The 19,073-nt window shown below is 36.4% G+C and overlaps 4 protein-coding genes across 7 annotated transcripts; all 4 read right to left on the reverse strand.

Annotated features, from left to right (window-relative positions):
• Positions 1-158: 158 nt before the first annotated feature.
• On the reverse strand, positions 159-6,280 carry gclm (glutamate-cysteine ligase, modifier subunit). The gene is made up of 7 exons (XM_077223304.1): positions 5,976-6,280; positions 4,318-4,383; positions 3,696-3,780; positions 3,545-3,601; positions 1,595-1,797; positions 1,373-1,487; positions 159-1,251 (listed from the first exon to the last, which is right to left on the reverse strand). Exons 1-7 carry the CDS (start codon positions 6,096-6,098, stop codon positions 1,079-1,081), a joined length of 822 nt encoding a protein of 273 aa, XP_077079419.1. The 5' UTR covers positions 6,099-6,280; the 3' UTR covers positions 159-1,078.
• A 491-nt stretch (positions 6,281-6,771) lies between these two features.
• On the reverse strand, positions 6,772-13,163 carry slc5a9 (solute carrier family 5 member 9). Of its 3 annotated transcripts, none has more exons than XR_013201045.1 (14): positions 13,001-13,163; positions 12,834-12,905; positions 12,344-12,448; positions 12,032-12,196; positions 11,593-11,698; positions 11,423-11,503; positions 11,135-11,340; positions 10,874-11,009; positions 10,605-10,686; positions 9,616-9,696; positions 9,062-9,230; positions 8,712-8,927; positions 7,065-7,529; positions 6,772-6,991 (listed from the first exon to the last, which is right to left on the reverse strand). XR_013201045.1 is itself a non-coding variant. In XM_077222746.1 (13 exons), exons 1-13 carry the CDS (start codon positions 13,127-13,129, stop codon positions 7,209-7,211), a joined length of 1,965 nt encoding a protein of 654 aa, XP_077078861.1. In that variant the 5' UTR covers positions 13,130-13,162; the 3' UTR covers positions 6,772-7,208. The 3 variants fall into 3 exon arrangements, 1 of the variants encoding a protein (XP_077078861.1); XR_013201044.1 differs by having other exon boundaries at positions 9,616-9,766; positions 10,579-10,686; positions 13,001-13,162; XM_077222746.1 differs by having other exon boundaries at positions 6,772-7,529; positions 9,616-9,766; positions 10,579-10,686; positions 13,001-13,162.
• Positions 13,164-13,475: 312 nt separating this feature from the next.
• mrpl55 (mitochondrial ribosomal protein L55) lies at positions 13,476-14,678 on the reverse strand. The gene is made up of 3 exons (XM_077222750.1): positions 14,472-14,678; positions 13,955-14,156; positions 13,476-13,732 (listed from the first exon to the last, which is right to left on the reverse strand). Exons 1-3 carry the CDS (start codon positions 14,519-14,521, stop codon positions 13,583-13,585), a joined length of 402 nt encoding a protein of 133 aa, XP_077078865.1. The 5' UTR covers positions 14,522-14,678; the 3' UTR covers positions 13,476-13,582.
• A 131-nt stretch (positions 14,679-14,809) lies between these two features.
• On the reverse strand, positions 14,810-18,485 carry paox1 (polyamine oxidase (exo-N4-amino) 1). 2 transcript variants are annotated; one of them, XM_077222747.1, is made up of 8 exons: positions 18,367-18,485; positions 18,036-18,188; positions 17,049-17,475; positions 16,726-16,958; positions 16,249-16,498; positions 15,823-15,935; positions 15,524-15,675; positions 14,810-15,303 (listed from the first exon to the last, which is right to left on the reverse strand). In XM_077222747.1, exons 2-8 carry the CDS (start codon positions 18,184-18,186, stop codon positions 15,142-15,144), a joined length of 1,488 nt encoding a protein of 495 aa, XP_077078862.1. In that variant the 5' UTR covers positions 18,187-18,188; positions 18,367-18,485; the 3' UTR covers positions 14,810-15,141. The 2 variants fall into 2 exon arrangements, with proteins under 2 accessions (XP_077078862.1, XP_077078864.1); XM_077222749.1 differs by lacking the exon at positions 18,036-18,188 and having other exon boundaries at positions 18,367-18,477.
• Between the last annotated feature and the right edge of the window lie 588 nt (positions 18,486-19,073).

Below are 19,073 nucleotides of genomic sequence, written 5' to 3' on the forward strand. Positions count from 1 at the left end.
GTTTTACCTTCTAACCAAGTCCTATTGTGATCTTGATAGACACTATTGAGACTCAAACACTATAAAAAAATATCTAAATGTCACAACTTTTTTATTCTTTCGCTGTGGGTGTATCCAAAATAAAACAGAAATAAATGAAAACCCAATGCCAGTCCATGTTTATTTTAAATTTCCAAGTTTATAAATCAAATTCAATATGTTTAACAGACAATATGGGATTATACTCATTTGAAAATAGTAATTACATGATGTACGGTAGAAAAAACTCTCTTATATGATTGGATCCAACAGGTACCGTAATTGCAATGAATAAATAACACAAGTAAAAATATATATTCTGACTATCCATTAGATACTGGAACTATAATCATTATTTTCCTTCAAGTGTGGAATTTTCCAGTGTTTTTATATACAATGAATTTATGACATTCATGCCATGCATGTTACCAGCATCCCATACAGTTACATATTTGAAAATTACCTCAGATAAGCAAAGCATTTTTAGTTGGGTGCAAAAGAGAATCATCCATTGACAACAGGCAACATCTATTGAACGTTCCATGGGAAGCATCAGTCAAAATAAATTATACAAACTTAAAATGGCAGCAAGATTTAAAATTTGACATTTAAAATTAAAGTAAAACCTCTAAAACTATGTGGCCAACTCGTTTAAAAAAAATTGGGGTAAACATTTTTAAATAAAATGAAAAAATTCTCCAAGGTGTATCTCTTCTACAAATCTTTTTGAAAACAAGTGCCTCTGCCCATGTACTTAGTTGTATGATTAACAAAAACAACCTTTTGGTATTTGAAGCTCCTTACCATGCCGTCCCATTGCTTTATATTAAATATTAAAAGAGGGATTTTTATGTACAATAACAGATAGCCATCTAAATATTCTTAATCATGAGGAAAAATCAGTTATGTGGGTGGAGTGAATTTTTGCTCCTTGGAAAATTCATATTCACTTTAGTGTTGAGAAAACCCCTTGTAAAATATGCATCAATGATTTAGTAGCTCCCTAAATTAAGTGGAATACATTTCAGGAAACCAAAAAAACCTGTTCAAACAGGACATGTTAATGGTCGCTGCTCTTTTTAGCATGAACAATGTAGCCCTTTGCTTTTATGATGCCTCTGCTCTTGACGATGATGGAGTACCGTAAGACCCACTCCAGCCTCCAGTCGGCCACCTGCAGGTCCTTACTGCTCCCTTGGACTGCTTCCTGGAAGCCTGCAGCACTGATTAGCTCTAGACACAAAAAGAAAGATTGGCAACATTAGATTTCCTGCAGTATTGTTCATGCCAATTCATAATTACATGGCAGAACCAGTTCATGCACGCAGTCATTGGCTCAGTACAAAATACACACCTTTGGGGTCATTGTGCGTTAGCAACTGAATGTCGAACTCTTTAGCAAATGCAGTTAGGTCTGGAGGCATCACACAGCACGAGGCCAGATTCACCTGATTACTGCTCGGCTTTATCTGCATAGCATGAAAGAGTACATATTTTATTTTAAAAAACACACACAAAAAAAACACTTTTCGAATCCATTGTACATCGTTTATCACAAAATACACTCTTAGCAGACCTGAGCCCAGTTATAGAGCTGCTCTAGGAGGGTTTTGTCCAAGTCTGACGTGCCGATGGCAGCAATTTTCTGGCTTTGCACGAGACTCTCCAGCTCTTCCCACAGCGGCTGAAGGTGGGTCAGCGTCTGTGCCTCACCCTCAGGGAGAGGAGGTGGAGCAATGATCACAGAGTCCAGCTGAGATACGCCTAACGAAAGACAAGCTGAACGGAGGGGGATTAGTCAAATTATCTCAAATTAATATTCACACTTCTGTTCAAAAGTTTGGATGCAGTAATTTTAAAAAAATAATAATTTAATACTCTTATTCAGCATGGATTCATTAATCAAAGTAACAGTAAAGACATTGTTACAAAAAAAATTAAAAAGCTGTTCTTCTGAACTTATTAATCAACGAATCTCAAAAAAAATTATCATCATGGTTTCCACAAAAATATTAAGAAGCACATCTGTGTTCAACATGGATAATAAGAAATGTTTCTTGAGCAGCAAATCAGCATATTAGAATGATATCTGAAGGATCATGTGACACTGAAGACTGGAGTAATGATGCTGAAAATTCATTTACATTTTAAAATATTAAATGGATTAAAATATTCACAATATTACTTTATTTTTGATCATCAGCAGCCTTGGTGAATATAAGAGACTTCTTTTAAAAAACGGTATTGTATATATTGAATAATTGGCTTGATCAAAAATACTAAAACTTAAGCACATTTGAATGAGATGCCACTTTAAAAAAATTACTGGCATTATTGATCCATTTATTGCTAAACTTCTGAAATTAGTCTGATCATGAGGATGTTGCTGATTTCACATTCTAAGGGGGTGAAAAAATTATTAGGTGAAAAAATAATTAAAAAATAATAGTTAAAACATAATGAGTCAAACTTAAATTATATTAATTATTAAATTAAAGTATAATCACAACTAAGGTTTAAACAGGGGTCATAAAAGTAAATAATTATTTACCAATATTATATGTGACCCCCTTTGAGTCCTTGTTTGGAGACTACAAATTTTCTCTTAAAGTGCCCCTATTATGCTTTTTTAAATGTTTCTAAATTTTTTTGGAGGTCTCCTACAATACATTTACAAGCATATTCATAAAATGTATTCATTATGTATTCATAAAATACATTGCACATCACCTAATTTCTCAAATATTCTGAAACCAGTTAATTCGAAGATCCAGTCTCTTTAAACCCCTCCTCTCCGAGAGCCTCCTCTGCTTTGATTGGTCAGACGTCCCGGTCTGTTGTGATTGGTCAACCACTTACAATATATGTTGGAAGTAAAACACCTAGTACCATATTTCAGCTCAGGAAGCTTCCATAGCACTTGATACGCAACACAAACAGCAATGATGCTGTTGGTTTTTCAGTATTAATTCCAGCGCAAGTCCACACCCTTTGGGGTCCACATGCAAAGTGGATTTGCAGCGCTAAAAATAGCGTCTTCTTCAGTTGACAACATGGACCAAACTCTTCCAGTCTCAGCTACAATACAATGTTTGATGGCGGGTCAAGGTAGACGTTGTTCGCGGGCAGCCAATGAAGACTGCCATGTTGCATTACTGCCATGCTGCAAATTTGTTACAGTATTACATAGATACATAACAGGAAGTAAAACTGAAATTGCTGACTCCTCGTTTCAGCACTTAAGAATCGATTCTTTCTTTTAGGAGACAATTTTATTTGTGGTGCACTTTGATCTTTAAAAATGTGCAGACCTTTCATTCACAAACAGCTATATTACACACTGCTTGAAAGGTAATATTCAAAAGAGCATAATAGGGGCACTCTAAATTTTCATATGTCTTTTAAAATTTTCGTTCAAACGTTAGTTAGTTTCGGGTAAGAAACTCACCCTTGTCCATAATCAGTTTTACCCATCAAACATATGAATAATAATAGTGTATAGCTCATCATATTAAGTCGAACTTACCCATGTCTACTGCACTTCTAATTGATGAGCAGTGCGACTCAGTGAGAAAAAGCTTGACTGTGAAGATAAACATAAACATATTTACTAACATCATGCACAAGCATGGCAACAGCGATACAGTCTGAACGCACTAATGACCAGTAATCCTCACCAGACACCTTCAGCTCCTCTCTCTCCTCTGGGGTGATGGCCTCTGTGTTTTCTGGAATGGTGCAGTCCAGAACAATGGGAAGCTCCTGAGGAAGAAAAACAGCAGTTACTGAATTGCACAACCATGCTTTCATGGAAAGTATCTAGTCGCTTACTGGATTATGCATTATAGTTGCATAATTTTTTGGCACTCTTGTGTCTATGAAGCTCCCCGGTCACTTTACTTTGCATGTGAGAACATTAGACACCTTGTTAATGGACTCCATGAAAGGAATGCATCAATAATAAGCCTCAGCTTTTGTGTGCTAAGACCTTTACTCTCTACTCACTGAGCAGAATAAGCCAGAGCAGAGGCACACCGGCCCCATGCCATGAACAATCACCAGTTTTTGCATCCCAGTGCCTATATATGCTTTACTGGTGAAATGAGACAGACATTTTGCTCTCCCGCAATCCACAGAGTGCTCAACTGGTTATGTTCAGTGAGTCTTATGGCTACTTCTTCATGCAACCAAACTCTTTAATATGTCAAAGATGACATATGTTTAGTTTAAAATGGCTTGTTTACAAGTTCTCAAGGTTTCGTTTTTCACTTTCATAATAAGTGTCATGCAAGGTCTTACCGAGTCAAGTGATGACGGCATTGCGGCAAACCACTCGCTTAGTGTGCCTTGGATGCAGTCTTGAAGCTGTGGATTGAGTCAGACAACATTGCAAAAAATGTCAACTAACAGGACAGGCAACTTCCCTTCCCGAATATCAATATTTGAGAAAAGACATTTACATTATCTGAAATACTAACTGTTGGGTGTTTCTCCAAACATAGGTGTACATACTAAGTTTTGGCCCTGTAGGATTATGGCATAATATCAATTATTAGCTAATAGTAATATTTTATGGTTTTTCATATTCTAAATAATAATATTTTTATTATTAATTCTTATTGATTCAGTTTAATTCTGAATCCTAACCATTAAATTAAATGCAAAAACATAGACTAATTAAAAAGGTGTGTGTGTGTGTGTGTGTGTGTGTGTGTGTGTGTGTGTGTGTGTGTGTGTGTGTGTGTGTGTGTGTGTGTGTGTGTGTGTGTGTGTGTGTGTGTGTGTGTGTGAGAGTGAGTGTAGAGAGACGCAATATATTTGGTCAAAAGTTATGTAAGGAAGTCATATTTTCATCAACTCTTACAACAAGACATGAACATATTTCATACATATTTCATAAAAACACATTATCATATAGATACATTACTAATCCACTCTCGTGGACTTGATGAATAAGCCTAATTTTTATGATGGGATGTCAGAAAGGGTTTGGTCAGTATATAAAAATCCACAGTCATTTGTCATTCATTTGAGATTAAAGACATGACTCAGAAAATTCACATCAGCCTGATATTGTTTACACAGATACTCATCCCAGCATGTCGGGTCAGGTCATACTGTACACTTTCTCTAATAGGTCTATGAATGAGTGTTATTATTAGGCAGAAGCATTGCTTGTGTGCACAACTACTACTCACGGCCACAATGGTTCTTTGAATTATATATATACATATATATATATACATATATACATACACACACACACACATACACACTTTAACATTATATTAAGAGATGCCAGAATGAAGACATGATCATTTGAATTTTTATGCAACAACAGTGAGATGCATATGGCTTAAGCCACATTTTGCATAGTTTCATCAACTTTCATGTCATGAACAGCACGAGGCAAACTAGTCGGTGACGTCATTAATGGAAGCAGACCAAAGATCACCCAGGATTCGTTCTTGTGAGCCGATTCTTTTAATAATAATTAATTTGATCGAACCGATTCGCAAAGATTTCCACTGTAGGTCGGTGTCATGTTGGAGCCATACAAAAAGAAACATATAACCAGTTTTTTCGAGCAGGTATTAAAAATATGTCGAGGAAAAGTAAAATTAGGTTAATCATGAGAGAATCCAATTTCATAGCAAATGTACACAAAATCCAAATGATACCCATTATGTATATTAAAAATATACGTATTTAACCATATTTACTTAAAAAAAATAGTTCGCAAATGGCTGCTGTGTGAGGAACACGCACTTAAAAGGAAATTAATCTGTGAGCCGGTTCACCAAACTGAACCGTCCGAGGGAACCGATGCGCAAAAAAATGACCGTGGTTAAACACATTGACCGAACAACCTAATACTACAAAACATGTCAGGCCTGTGCTGCCAAGGTGGACCAAGATGCACTATAGGCTAAGCACTGAAAACCCATGTCATTTACCTCCTCACTAGGCGAAGACGGACATTTCTTCTTAAGTCGACTGCGGTTGACTAAATTTCCCGTGTGAAGCTTCAGGGTTGTTGCGTGATTAAAAAGCCGTTTCGCGTTTACATGAGACTCCATTACTACGTGAAAATCGGAGACTGGAAAAGGGTGTTGTCTGTATTAAACTATTAACCACAAAATGCCCTCGGGTACAGTGTATCCTTCTCTCTCTCTGTGTACAACAGTGTAGTATGACTTCGCACTTGTAGTTCATTCAAGTAGAGAGAGGAGGCTAGAGCAGAAAGACTCACGCCCACAATGACAATTCGGATGATTTACGCTGGAAAACCTGGTCAGGATCAACCGGAGGTGGATTGGAAGAGTCATCTACAGCAACTTTCAACCTCTATGCTTTCAAACTTTTTGAGTTAAAGGCCCCCAATTGTCCAACACAACAATATTCAAAGAATCCCATGTAGGTTGAGATCTTTTCTCTGGCACTTCTGCAGTAATAATAACAAAGCTGCTGGCTTTCAGGCTTCTTTACTAAGTGAAACATGATGAATCACAAATGGTGTCTCAAGTTTATTTTCATTTCTACACTGCATGAGCGATCACATTAAAATAATATATATATATCTTTTTTTGTTGTTGCATTTTTAAGACTTCTTTTGAATAATGATAATAAATACTTATATAATTTAAAGTCATCTTACAGCCTGGTGATGCCCCACCCCCTGGTTGAGAACTTGATGTAGTGGAATCTTAACTGTTATATTTTGTCATTATGACACAGCATAAATTATTCAGGTCAAGTCAAGTCAGCTTTATTTATATAGCAATGTACACAACATAGATTGTTTCATGCAGCTTTATACAGGAAATTAACACAAACTTCATCAAATATGAGAAGTCATTTCCAGTTGTGTTCTCATCCAATAGTCAGTGCAAGTAAATCGATAAGATGGAGTGTCTTACAAACCCCAAATTATGATGTTATATATTTTTTATATATTCAATTATAATTGTGCCTTTAAACTGCTTTTAATAAACTTTTCAAATTAAAAATCTGATTCAAACACTCTTTTTGAAACAAAACATAACAAAAAATTTGCAATTCACAAGTTAATTTGTACATTAAAGTGAAGACACTGGCAGTATATAAAATTATAGCAGACATCTATGTGTTTTAATTGGTGAGATTCTTACCATCAACAAAAAAATGCTATTCAGAACTTTACAGTATATTCAAGCAAAGTACCCCCAAAGAAAGACATTGACAGTGAGTAAAATGAGGGCATTGACATTGCAGACAGTCTTCCAGGTGTGGTCTTCTTCAATACTTGTGAGTTTCTTTTCCAGAGCCTGCCGTTCCTCCTCACTTATCTCTTGTTTAGCCACATGGGAGAGGCCACACAGCCACATTCCAGCACGTTTCCACCATGCAGGCATGTCCTCATCCGACCCCTCTGACTCTGTAGTGCTGGAATCAGAGCCTCTAGCCCAGGGGTCTTCCAGCTCTACACGCTCCTTCTTACTGTGTCTCGTCCACCAGGTCAAACGAACAAGCTGAAATGAGTTTTAATATAAATTAAATATAATATAAATGAGTGTTATATTAGCTCATGTTCAGTGTGTGTTACTGCTAAAATATCAACATAAATTATGTACTGCTTTGTGTATGTAAATATATAAATAAAAAAAGTGTACATGCTTTCTTTGCTTTTTATGCTAATAAAGAAATTAAAAAGTCTTGTCTTTATAAATAAATTTCCAAAATCGAGGTAGTCTTTGTTAGTGCACATATTGCGTTGGTATAGCCTATATAATTTGGTCTGTTTCGGGCAGCAGAACCTCCTTTTGTGGACATTAATAGAGAATAAAATGGTTCATAAATTAATTAAATTAAAAATAAGAATACAAAATGTTAGGTGTAGGATTAGTCTGTTTTATGTAATTTTCTTACTTTTAAACCAATATAAATACATGGAAATGCCCTTTTAGATAGGTAATGCCCTGGGTACATGCTCTTTATCTCCTTTTTGTAAGCATCTTATACAAATGGATATGGAAGGGATAATGTATATCAATACTGATTTGAGCAGAAACCTTTCAAAATAGTACCTCTTTAAAATCTATTAAGTGTACAAAACAATCGTTCTAGCAACAAGACGAATACTTCGACAATATTACTGTACACCTGCTATTAATACTGATGCAGTATTGTTGCAGTAAAACCAGGGTTACTGTTTCTGTACAAAACATCTCCAGTAATTGAAATGAAGCTGAAATAAAATAAAAATAAAATAAAAGAATAATTAAATATTAGTTGAAAAACTTAAACTAAACAAAAATGAGAAATGTTACCTTGGTTAAGTTGAAGCACTATTAACTGAAAATGAATGAAACCTAAATAGCAATCTAAAATAAAACAATGAAATGACAAAAACTAAAAATCTGATGTCAAAGGTGACCTTTCTAAGGGCCACCGGCCTTAGGGGGGCCTCGTCCGGAACGAGATTTTTACCAAGTGGGACCCGACCCCAGAGCACAATTTCAACCGAAGGGGAAGAAAAAATTGATTTCAAGGGGAGGCAGAGAAACAACCTGCACCGGGGCCCCTGATACCACAGCTACGGCTTTGCGGTCATTATCAGGAAATAATGTTGCGACTAACCAATCAGAATTAATCATTTCAGAGAGCAGTGTAATAAAATTAAATATTTAAATGTGTTTGCAGTTGATAGTTACGTGTTGCTCTGGAATAGGCGCAGTGCAGAGGCTGACAGCTGTGATGATCAGAGCTGTCAGTGCAAGAAGGATTAGAGCAAAATACAGGTAGTGCACATCTTTCAGCAGGGCGGGACGCGAGTCTGTCTCTCCGCATGACGGGGTGCCATAGACAAATTCCAATACCATCCTCACTGTGCCAACTACAAGTCCCACCATCAGACCCCAAAAAGCACCCTGTGCAAGATAAAAAGAAAGCAGCTTGGCTTGGATGTTTTATAAACCTTAAAAGAAATGCATTGAATGTTATAAGATATTTAACTTTCACTTTATTGCATGAGCACAAATCAGCTAAAACGTGTTTAATTCACCTGTTCATTTACTCGCCCCCAGAAGATGGCCATAATAAACAAGGCAGTGATGGGAGGTGCCAGGAAGCTAGTGATGGCCTGGATGTAGTCAAACAGCTGTCCACTATTGGCAGTTTGAATGATAGGAATCCACACAATGCTCAGGGCCACTAGGAATAAAATGAACACCCTGTAAATGTAAATAAACAGCACCAATTAGTAAGACAGCAAATAAGTCAGGAGACTAAGGCTGTTCAGTTTATATTTTGGAAAAGGTTATACTTCATTACCTTCACTTTCAGTTTGCATACGAAGTATATCTAATTGATCTGAGATCTGTTGTACATGTGCTGTGCCTTTATGACCCAAAAACAGGTCAGCAAAACCTATTCGATATGGTTATCCACATGGTGTGGTAAACTGCAGAGGAATTGGTGCTGGATCAGTTTCACTTTCGTTAAACTAGTTTGTATGCATATAATGATAACATTAATTTATTTTAGATACTTGTGTACAAACGTGTACAAAATGAACATGTTCTATGGTTTTTCCACAAAGCATTTAACAGAAACTACCTGCCCACTACCATGAGCTCTCTCTCAGAGGCCCGGAGCCGAATTCGTTGCCAAATGTCCATGGTGAACAGAGTGCTGCTACTGTTGAATATAGAGGTGAGAGAGGACATGAGTGCAGCCATCATTACCGCGATCATCAGACCTTTCAAACCTACAAAACAATGACAGCGAAAGAAAGAATAGATAATCATAACAAGAACAATAGGCATATCAGAGCAACAAGATGTTGTATAGCAACTTATCTGCTAAGTGATGTGCCTAATTTTTTGCAGGTGTGTTATAGACTTAAGAATGTGTACTCCGTGAAATATATAATATTACAAAGTCTATTAAGAATATAGACTTCGAATATAAAAAGTACTTCGAACTGAATTTTTCCATTTCTGATCTTTTAAGTGCCACTCTGCCTCTGCTCATCAAAATCATATCTAAAGATAAAAGATCTAGGTAGAAAACAAGAGATAAAATTGAAAAATTCTGTCAAAAGTAACATTAACATTTCTTTTCAAAATAGATAAAATGTAAACAAAGGCATAAATATTTAAATTATAATATTATAATTTATAATAGATACACAATTATATAATACACAAAAATATTTTATTATAATTACACACACATGTTTGTTTCACTACAGTATATTAATGAGGACATTGCATAGACTTCCATTGATTTTATATTAGGTTAATGATATACCCCTAAACATACCTATCACAGAAACATGAGCAAATACACACACACACGCACGCACGCACGCACACAAACATACACACACGCACAGGGACTCGAACTGGGGATCTTCTTGTTGTGAGACGACATTGCTACCGACTATGATACTATATAATCTATTAAAAAATAGAATAATTGTTAGTTTGTTAACATTTTTGTTAGCTTTTCATTTTTGACAAATGATCTTATAGGTGACAAAGGAAAATTTCAACCAAATGAAAAGGGTTGTCATACCCACTGGCATGAGCTCCACAACTAACTTTGGGTAAGCAATGTTAGAGCAGCCAACACGGGCCCCACAGATCTTCAGACACTCATCAGGATCCACACATCCTACTTCATCTAGAAAATACACAAACATCATCACATTATACCACAAAAACAGAGATTTCACATTCAACCAAATGAATGCTGTGGATACTTAATTAAAAGAACATGAACCCCTTGTCATTGGTTTAATAAATGTTCGGAACTTTTTAGAATCCAGACCATAAATCTATTGGGGAAATGCAAGAATGACTGAGCGTACTTGGGTAAAGAGATCTGCTGATCATTCCTGGCATAACAACAAAGAACATAGGGAAGACCTTGAGGTAGCCACCGAGTACCGAACCACCTTTGGCATGGGACAAGTTTTTGGCAGACAGAGACCTTTGCACTATCACCTTCAAACAATAAATAGATGCAATTGCTTGATGTGAAACAGTTTTTAAGCTTAAAGAGACCTATTTGAAACTAATTTTAAATTGTAAAGTCATAATGCACCGATAGTCTTCTAATTCTGTTTCACCTGGTCTGTGCACCACACCCATGTGGCAAGAACCGTGAGTCCAAAGATCAGGCCGGGCCAAGGAAGGTCTCCTGTCACTGGATCTCTGAAGATATGAAAGGCGTCAGACCGAGGAAGATGACAAGTGGTGTTGGGAACCGTGATAGCAGGTACAGCGTTCTCATACTGAACCAGCAAACCCTCGTACCATCCAACTTTGTCAAATGCTGTCGGGGAAAATTCATTTGAAATGACTTTCCCAGGAATAATTCATATAATTGTACCTTTTTAAGAAGAAGGGATCTATACCTATAAACATGAGGACAAATGCTCCTATAACCATGATGACGGTCTGTAAGGCATCAGTGTAGATTACTGCTGTCAGCCCACCTGCATTAAGACAAGCCACGAGTTGCTGCATTTCAACTAGAATCACATTTAGACATTAGTTATCTATAATATTACTGTGGTTTTATTACCAGCTATAGTATAGAGCGCAGTGACAGCTAGCAGCACAACGGTGGAAACATACAGGTCCCATCCTAGTGACACCTGGATGAATAAAGCCCCTGAAAAAATGTCTGTCTGAAAAGAACACAGTTATGCTTATAATAAACTTTAAAATATGTAGTAGATTGCTATGCAACATTGCTGTTTACTCTTATTGAAGACCATATAGCATACTGTATTGTTGCTCCTTGGCATAGTTATATCATCAAAAAACATGTTTTATGATAATATAAATTTATAGCAATAGTATAACAGTATTTATTTTCTAATTATGTATCAGATTAGCATTCCTTCCAATGGTTTTTGTTTGTTTTATTGTTTTTATGAATATATATATTATTCATTAAATATATAACAAATAATTTATAAGTACACATATATATTCATGTATTAAACAAGGTGTCTTACTGATATCTTGGTGAAAATGTAGAGGATGAGAGACAGCACACTCATGTAGATTCGGATGCGCTGACCCCCGAACCTCTTCCTCAGATACTCTGGCATTGTGACCACACCAGCAGTAATATACACAGGCACAAAAATCCAGCCCAAGGCAATAAGGACCCACGCTGCCTACAGAACAATCACACTTGAGGTCTGATACGAGGTTTTGTTTCAGCATGTGATGCAATAAAACGACTGTAATCTAACAAGTGAAATCAGTAATTGCTGAAGCAACACTGAAAGCTTGTAAAATGAGGAATAATTTGTCTGCCGTACATTCCACTCAAATCCCCCGACTGCAAGTCCCCCTGCGGCTCCTGTCCCTGCTAATCCAATGAACAGCCCACTGCCTACGTTACTGGACATCAAAGAGGCACCAATCTGTTGAAACACAATACTGAGATAACACTCAAAACTAAAGGAAACTATGATAACTCAAGGAACTATGATAACTCAAGCTGAAAGAAGCATGTCTTCACACTGACTAAACAAAGTCAACTATCAAAATATTACTTAAGTACAGTATGTTTAAGTGTTGTATATATGATTTAATTTAGTTTCAAACTTTACACGGTAACACTCAATATGTTTACAAGTAATAAATTATTTTAAGAGACTGCAGAGACGTCAGCATTTCCCTTTTCCTGGTTGTAATTCCAGTCAAAGGCTTTGAAAATCAAGATTCTTCCTTGTAGGCATGCACAAGATAAATATAATTTCCAGCTTTAATATTAGGAGTAGACACGGTAAAGACACAAAAACTCACTGGCCACCATGTCATGGATCGTCCAGCCAAGAAGTATCCTCCCACTGTCCCACGGTTGGCTCTGATTGAGGACTACAAATCAGAAATCTCGAGCATCAAAAATTAGACATACCGAATTCTGTACATCGATGCAAATGTTGCCAAAGAGGCTGCAAACTTTCACTTACCCATATTCCAACTGCCAACACAAACACAAAGTAGATTACAACCACAGCAATATCAGCAGCCTCTAAAGCAAACTTCACAGGCACCTCGGGCTCTGGGGTGCCCGTTACAAGCTCAGGTAAAGCTGGCATTTTCTAGAATGCCTGAGGCAAAAGTGTGAACTTTGAAGCAGGTGTTGATTTCATTAATAATTAATCAGCCTGTTTCAGAGAATGCTGAGAATGCACGAGTTACACATTATATGACAGATACACATCACCACATGACGCCGTAAACTAATTTAATTTTAAAAAAACGAAGTTAACAGCTTATGTTTTCATATTTGAAGACACACACACATGTACATACATGGATGGGATATAGCCTATATATATATATATATATATATATATATATAATGGATTCTGGAGTTACTTAGGATAATAATCTAATATTTAATTAATTAAATTCAATAAAAAGACGGACTGATTACAAATATTGGAAGATTTTTTAATTGCAGAGTTACTTTTAAAAACAAAACTTGTAATTTTGTACATGCGATACATCATAAATACTCAATGTGACATTCAACTGCATCAGTCCATTCATTTCTTCTTCCAGAATTTGCTGTAATCATCAACTTTGAAATCATCCTCAAAATCATCCAATTTCTGTTTAGCTGCCCTCTTCGGTTCCCTTCTCCGCATCCTGATTTTCCGCTCCTCCTCTGAGAGTGTGGTGATGTCCACAGGCATCTGGCAAAAGAGTAAAAGCTGTCAATGATAACTAACTCAAAAACACACAGACACACCGGAGGTACTTTTCTTTTTTAAAGCTTGGCTTCATTATGAAAAAAACATTGTATGACAGTTCTTCAAAGAAATTCTACTTTTGTGTTTCAGAGAAAATAACAGCATAGCAACATGATTTTCATGACAGGATTTTCATTTTTTCTTGGATATATATGAGCCACTAACCTTGATTATTCTTTTGGGCTCTCTATATCTGATGTTGATGGTGGACCCATCAGGTCTCACTAACAGAACTGGATACATCCTCTCATACTTCTGCCTCCCAAAGCGGACCACACAAGTTCTGTTGGAGTTTGACTGAAAGACTGTAGTGTGAAATGTGGATGTGGCTTGCAAAACCCTGTTGGTGACAACAGCCTGAAGACACCTGTGCAAAACAATAAAAAGACATTAAACATCTAAACATTTCTCAACATCAATTATTACGCTTCAAATAGCTGCAGTATAACTTAATAGAAAAATAATGCAAACATTGTAGCTTCAGAACCCGGCACATTTCATTGTCATTGTTTGCTAAGTCAGATAGATTCAGGTTTTATGTTATTTGTTAAGGGAAATGGTTAAGAAACTAAAATCCTTCCCTGAACAGGTATTTTGAATAATAATGCAATGACTAACGTTACCACACTAACGTTATATCAAAAAACGAGCGAACTCAAGGAGGAATCGGTTCACTACTTACATAAATAAACTCTTGCACGGCTGGCCAATTCCATTTAAAGCCATGATCATATTTGTAATCCTGGAAATGCCTATATAGTGAATGCCTTCATAAGTGTGAGTGTGAGAAGAAAATAGCACAACTCTTCGAAATGAAGAAGGTCACCATCAACAAACAGCATGGATGTGTGTCAGAATAAAACGCTCCGCCTGGAAAGTTGTACTGTAGCTTACAATAGTTCCGCTGTCTGTTCTTCTTGGATTTTAGTTCACATTTAGATATAAAACCTTATTTTTTATTGTGCATAAAATAGATTAACGAAAGCCTTTTTTTTTTCAGACTTAATAATTAAACCACAATTTAGCATGCAATGTTTTATTAATTAACAATGTATGAAATACAGACTTTTGTGAAAGCGTTTAGTTGATTTATGCGTAGCTATATACTATAAAAAGGTACAGTAGGCTATACAACAGTAACAATCTAAAAGCCTCAGTCATTTTCTCCTTATTAAAACAGTTTTGTAACTAAAGAAATATGATAAAAAATTGTTTTATATTATATGGAGCAGCCTCATGGGGGCAGGCTTGTTGAGATCACACCATCATCATCATTATCATCACATCATCATTTCGGTAACTTCCCTGTTATTAGACGCTTGTCTAAATTTTATATAATATATTTTAACTCTTTAAACTTGTTGGTCCAATGAAGTAGTGGAAGTGGGAGCCACTGTCTTCTTATAATGTTCTGCCAGTCTGTCTGCCTCTCTGTGTCCTGAGAGAAGAGCTCCTTGCACTGTGCCATAAAGAGTCTTCATCGTTGCCTCACCTGCAAACAAGACCTGAAGATCCTGAAATATATGAAGTGAAAATCACTTTAATACTTCAGTGTTAAATGACAAAGAAAATCAAAGGAGGGCCTATTTTAAACATACTTCTAGCTTAAATGAAAACATCCTCCTTAATAGCCCATATCTCTCAACGCATATTTCAATAATTAAAATAACTAAACATTATTAATTTTAATTCAACATAATGGTAGGCAATAAAATAAAATAAAATATCACATACTTCACTTTGGCTACCCACTAGGGGTTGTGCCAACGTGTCCATAACTTGCCCATCAACACCAACAGGGAGGAAAGTGTAAGTTCCCTTTACAAACTTGTTGCTGCGCCACTTAGTGCTAAGAATGGACTTTGGCTGAGGAATGTTTGAATGACCTTGGGAATACAGAAAATATTACATGATGACAAAACTTGATTAAAAACTACAAAAACTTAATTAATTTGAAGTCCAGTAACTAACATTATCATTAAAAAGTAATTCAAGTACTGATATGGATATTTCTTTAAAGAGGATTTCTTTACCAAAGAACATTTTGAGATGATCAGTGACAGCAGTTGAGAGTTCTTCATCAGTCATGGTTTCAATCAGGTCAGCAATGTCTCCTGGACACCAACCAATCAAGATATTACCAAACCTAGAAAAGAGAAAATGAAAGATTAATAAACGTTAACGAGTAACAATGTAAAATGAGTCATATCATATATTTTTCCTGAGGTACACGAATAATGTTAATAAAGCGTTTTGCCCCATAAACAGTCATATAATAATAATAATATGTTTTTTGAAGCACAGGTTTTGACTGATTTTTTTTTACATTTTACTATTAATATTAGTTCTGCTGTTTAGGACTAATAGTATATCCAGATTTCTCATACAGCATTTATACTTGTAAACGTGCATGAATTAATTTAACATTTTAAAAAATTGTCATTTAATGCAACATTAACCTTTCTTTGGGTCTCAGGACAGAAAAGTACTGCAAGTTCTTGAGCCACTGCATTTTATTGGTGGATACTGAGGCAGGCGTGTCATCCTCATAAATTAGGCTGATAGTACCGACTTCATTCTCCCAGAATGCCTCTTCATACACCAGAAAGATCTTGGCAATATTGCCAAAGCACAGCTTATCGATGACCTCCATTTTCTCGGTTGGGAGACTGGGGATGAAGAGGCTGGAAGCTTGAGCTTTTAGACAACCTTCACACACACACACACACACACACACAAACACACACACACACACACACACACACACACACACACACACACACACACACACACACACACACACACACACTCACACACACACACACACACACACACACACACACACACACACACACACACATATATATATAAATGTGCCACTCTCACTTCAGATAGCATGATCATCTTCAAAATACTCCATCCTTATCAACACATACCAAGTGAAATGGTCACTATTACATGATCGGCTAGAATCTCTTCTCCATTCTCACAGACAATGCAAACTGGGTACTGGCGGACTTTTTCATCAGAAGCAGCTTCAGCGTGAGCAGTCGGAGAGGGGGCAACAGAGAAGGCTCCATCCCATTTGATCTTACTAACTTCTCTTTTCAGCAGCAAACGATCCTTAGGGAAGTCCTCCAGTAGTATATCTACAAGCTGAAACATTAAACTGACAGACATATAACAATTAACACTAAATTAATAATTGACTTAGCAATAATTGTAAATGAATGCAGATCATCTTCTCAACCCATCATACCCAGCAACATTGAGACTGTCACCCATGTTGATATAATACTGCCAGGAGTCAAGAGAGATCCTGTGGAGGTCTGAAGCTCCAACGTCAATTAGCATGTCTTTGCCAACCAAAGCAAAAACACTCTGCATTCTAATTTTCTCATCCTTGTCTTCCAAGCTGTCAATCACACCTTGGGTTTTTTCTGCATAGTGTTCACCTAAACTCTTTCCCGTGTTGGAGCCACGGTGTTGAATAATGCCCTCCCCAGCTTCATATGCACGTCTGGCGAAGTTTGCATCCACTTTGTTTCCCTTGTTACTGTAAAATGCTTCTGTGCCCATGTCAGGGACCTGGATTAGAAGGCCAGACTTTTTTAGTAGACGGTAGACAGGGTTTTTTTCTGACGCCCCATGGATGTACTGAGCTCCAGTATCAACACATGCATTCCCTTTGACATGAAAAAAAAAGAAAGACAGTGACATATATTAGACATAATGTTAGGTATGAATTCAGCATTTAACCAGGTTTTAGGGCAAAAAAATGTAAAGTGACAAAAATGCCCCAGATATTTAAAATACGTAGGGTAAAATATCTGATTTAAATTGGATTTAAAATCACATGATAGGCCTAGATTCTTTTGACAGCAAAAAGAAAAGAAAAAAAAATGACTTTTTAATAGAAGTGAAACTAAGTCATGGGTCCACAGATTTCAGTTTCCTGAAAGTTTCCTCTACTTTTAGCACAAAACCCGACTTTTATTTATTTATTTATTTTAGTTAAAACAATGATAAAATAATAAACATAATTAACAGTTATGTTTATTATTTTTAATAATACATAATAAATAATTTATTTCATTGTTATTATATTATTGCATAACTTATTAGCCTATACATTTTCTATACATTAACTTTTTACTATAATACTCTAATCATTTGTCAAGTGTTTAATTCGTGTTGGTATTCAAATGATAATGTATGCTATACGAGTCAAATGTAGGCTATTCACCAAGACTCGCAGAAGCAACTCTTCCTCCGACCCTCTCGGAGGCTTCCAGCACAGTGACGTCATTAAATCCGTATTCTTTCAGCTTCGTGGCTGCAGAGAGTCCTGCCACACCAGCACCAACCACCACGATACACGGGTTTCTGAGTGCCATGTCTATAATATTGAAGAAGGTATTACGTTCTACACTGCAGCTTTACTAGGCTACAAACAAGATGCTTTACTAGACAGTACATGGTATTCCTATCACAACCAGCTTTTTTCATTAATTTGTAGGTTTAGACGAAATATAAGTTTAAAGTTAGACGATAGCTATAATGAAATCTTTACTTACTTTGTTACGGCGCTAAATGCTGACTATCCACCTTAATTTAGTTGCATCCTGTTCCACTTCCTGTTTTCCTGCTATGACTTCATTTCGATTTAGAGGCGGTGTTTATTTTGTTCTGACTCAGAGCCAGAAGGTCTGAATCTTACGTGGAAGAAGCAGAAGGTCTTTTTTCCCCTCAGGTCGTGACTCGTTGTATACACAGTTGTCCAATAGAGGGCAGGAAATCCTAAGAAATTGAGTCTAATTTTGAACACCTGGGATGGACATATGTCATATAATAGTTTTTCTGAATTGCTGAAACCCTAAAGCCCTAAACCAATTTGTCGAATGAATCACTCTTTCTGTAAAACCTTAAACAAGTTCAGGCAGTTCACCATTTGAAAATCTCATGCACTCTATTTGCAAAACTCTAAACGCATTCTCACTCACTAAACACACATCACACTGTGATGCACTTGTGTTGCAAAACACTAAACACAGGCAGGCAAAAGTTCAACACAACTAAAACACAGCTGTCATCGTTTACACACAACAACTCAAAATTGTTCACACTTATTTCTAATGATGTGATCAAACCATCTGTTCAAAATAAGCCAGTCCACAGGTGCACTGAATGTACTGTAGAACAATAGAAGGAAACAATTTGAAAAGGAGAGGAGGAAGAGTAGAGATGATGAGGAGGATGAGGATGAGGACAGTGTTATCAAGGC

The sequence above is a fragment of the Siphateles boraxobius genome, unplaced genomic scaffold (assembly GCF_051911475.1).
Source record: "Siphateles boraxobius isolate OS27281-9 unplaced genomic scaffold, OSU_SipBor_1 9, whole genome shotgun sequence".
NCBI lineage: Eukaryota > Metazoa > Chordata > Actinopteri > Cypriniformes > Leuciscidae > Siphateles > Siphateles boraxobius.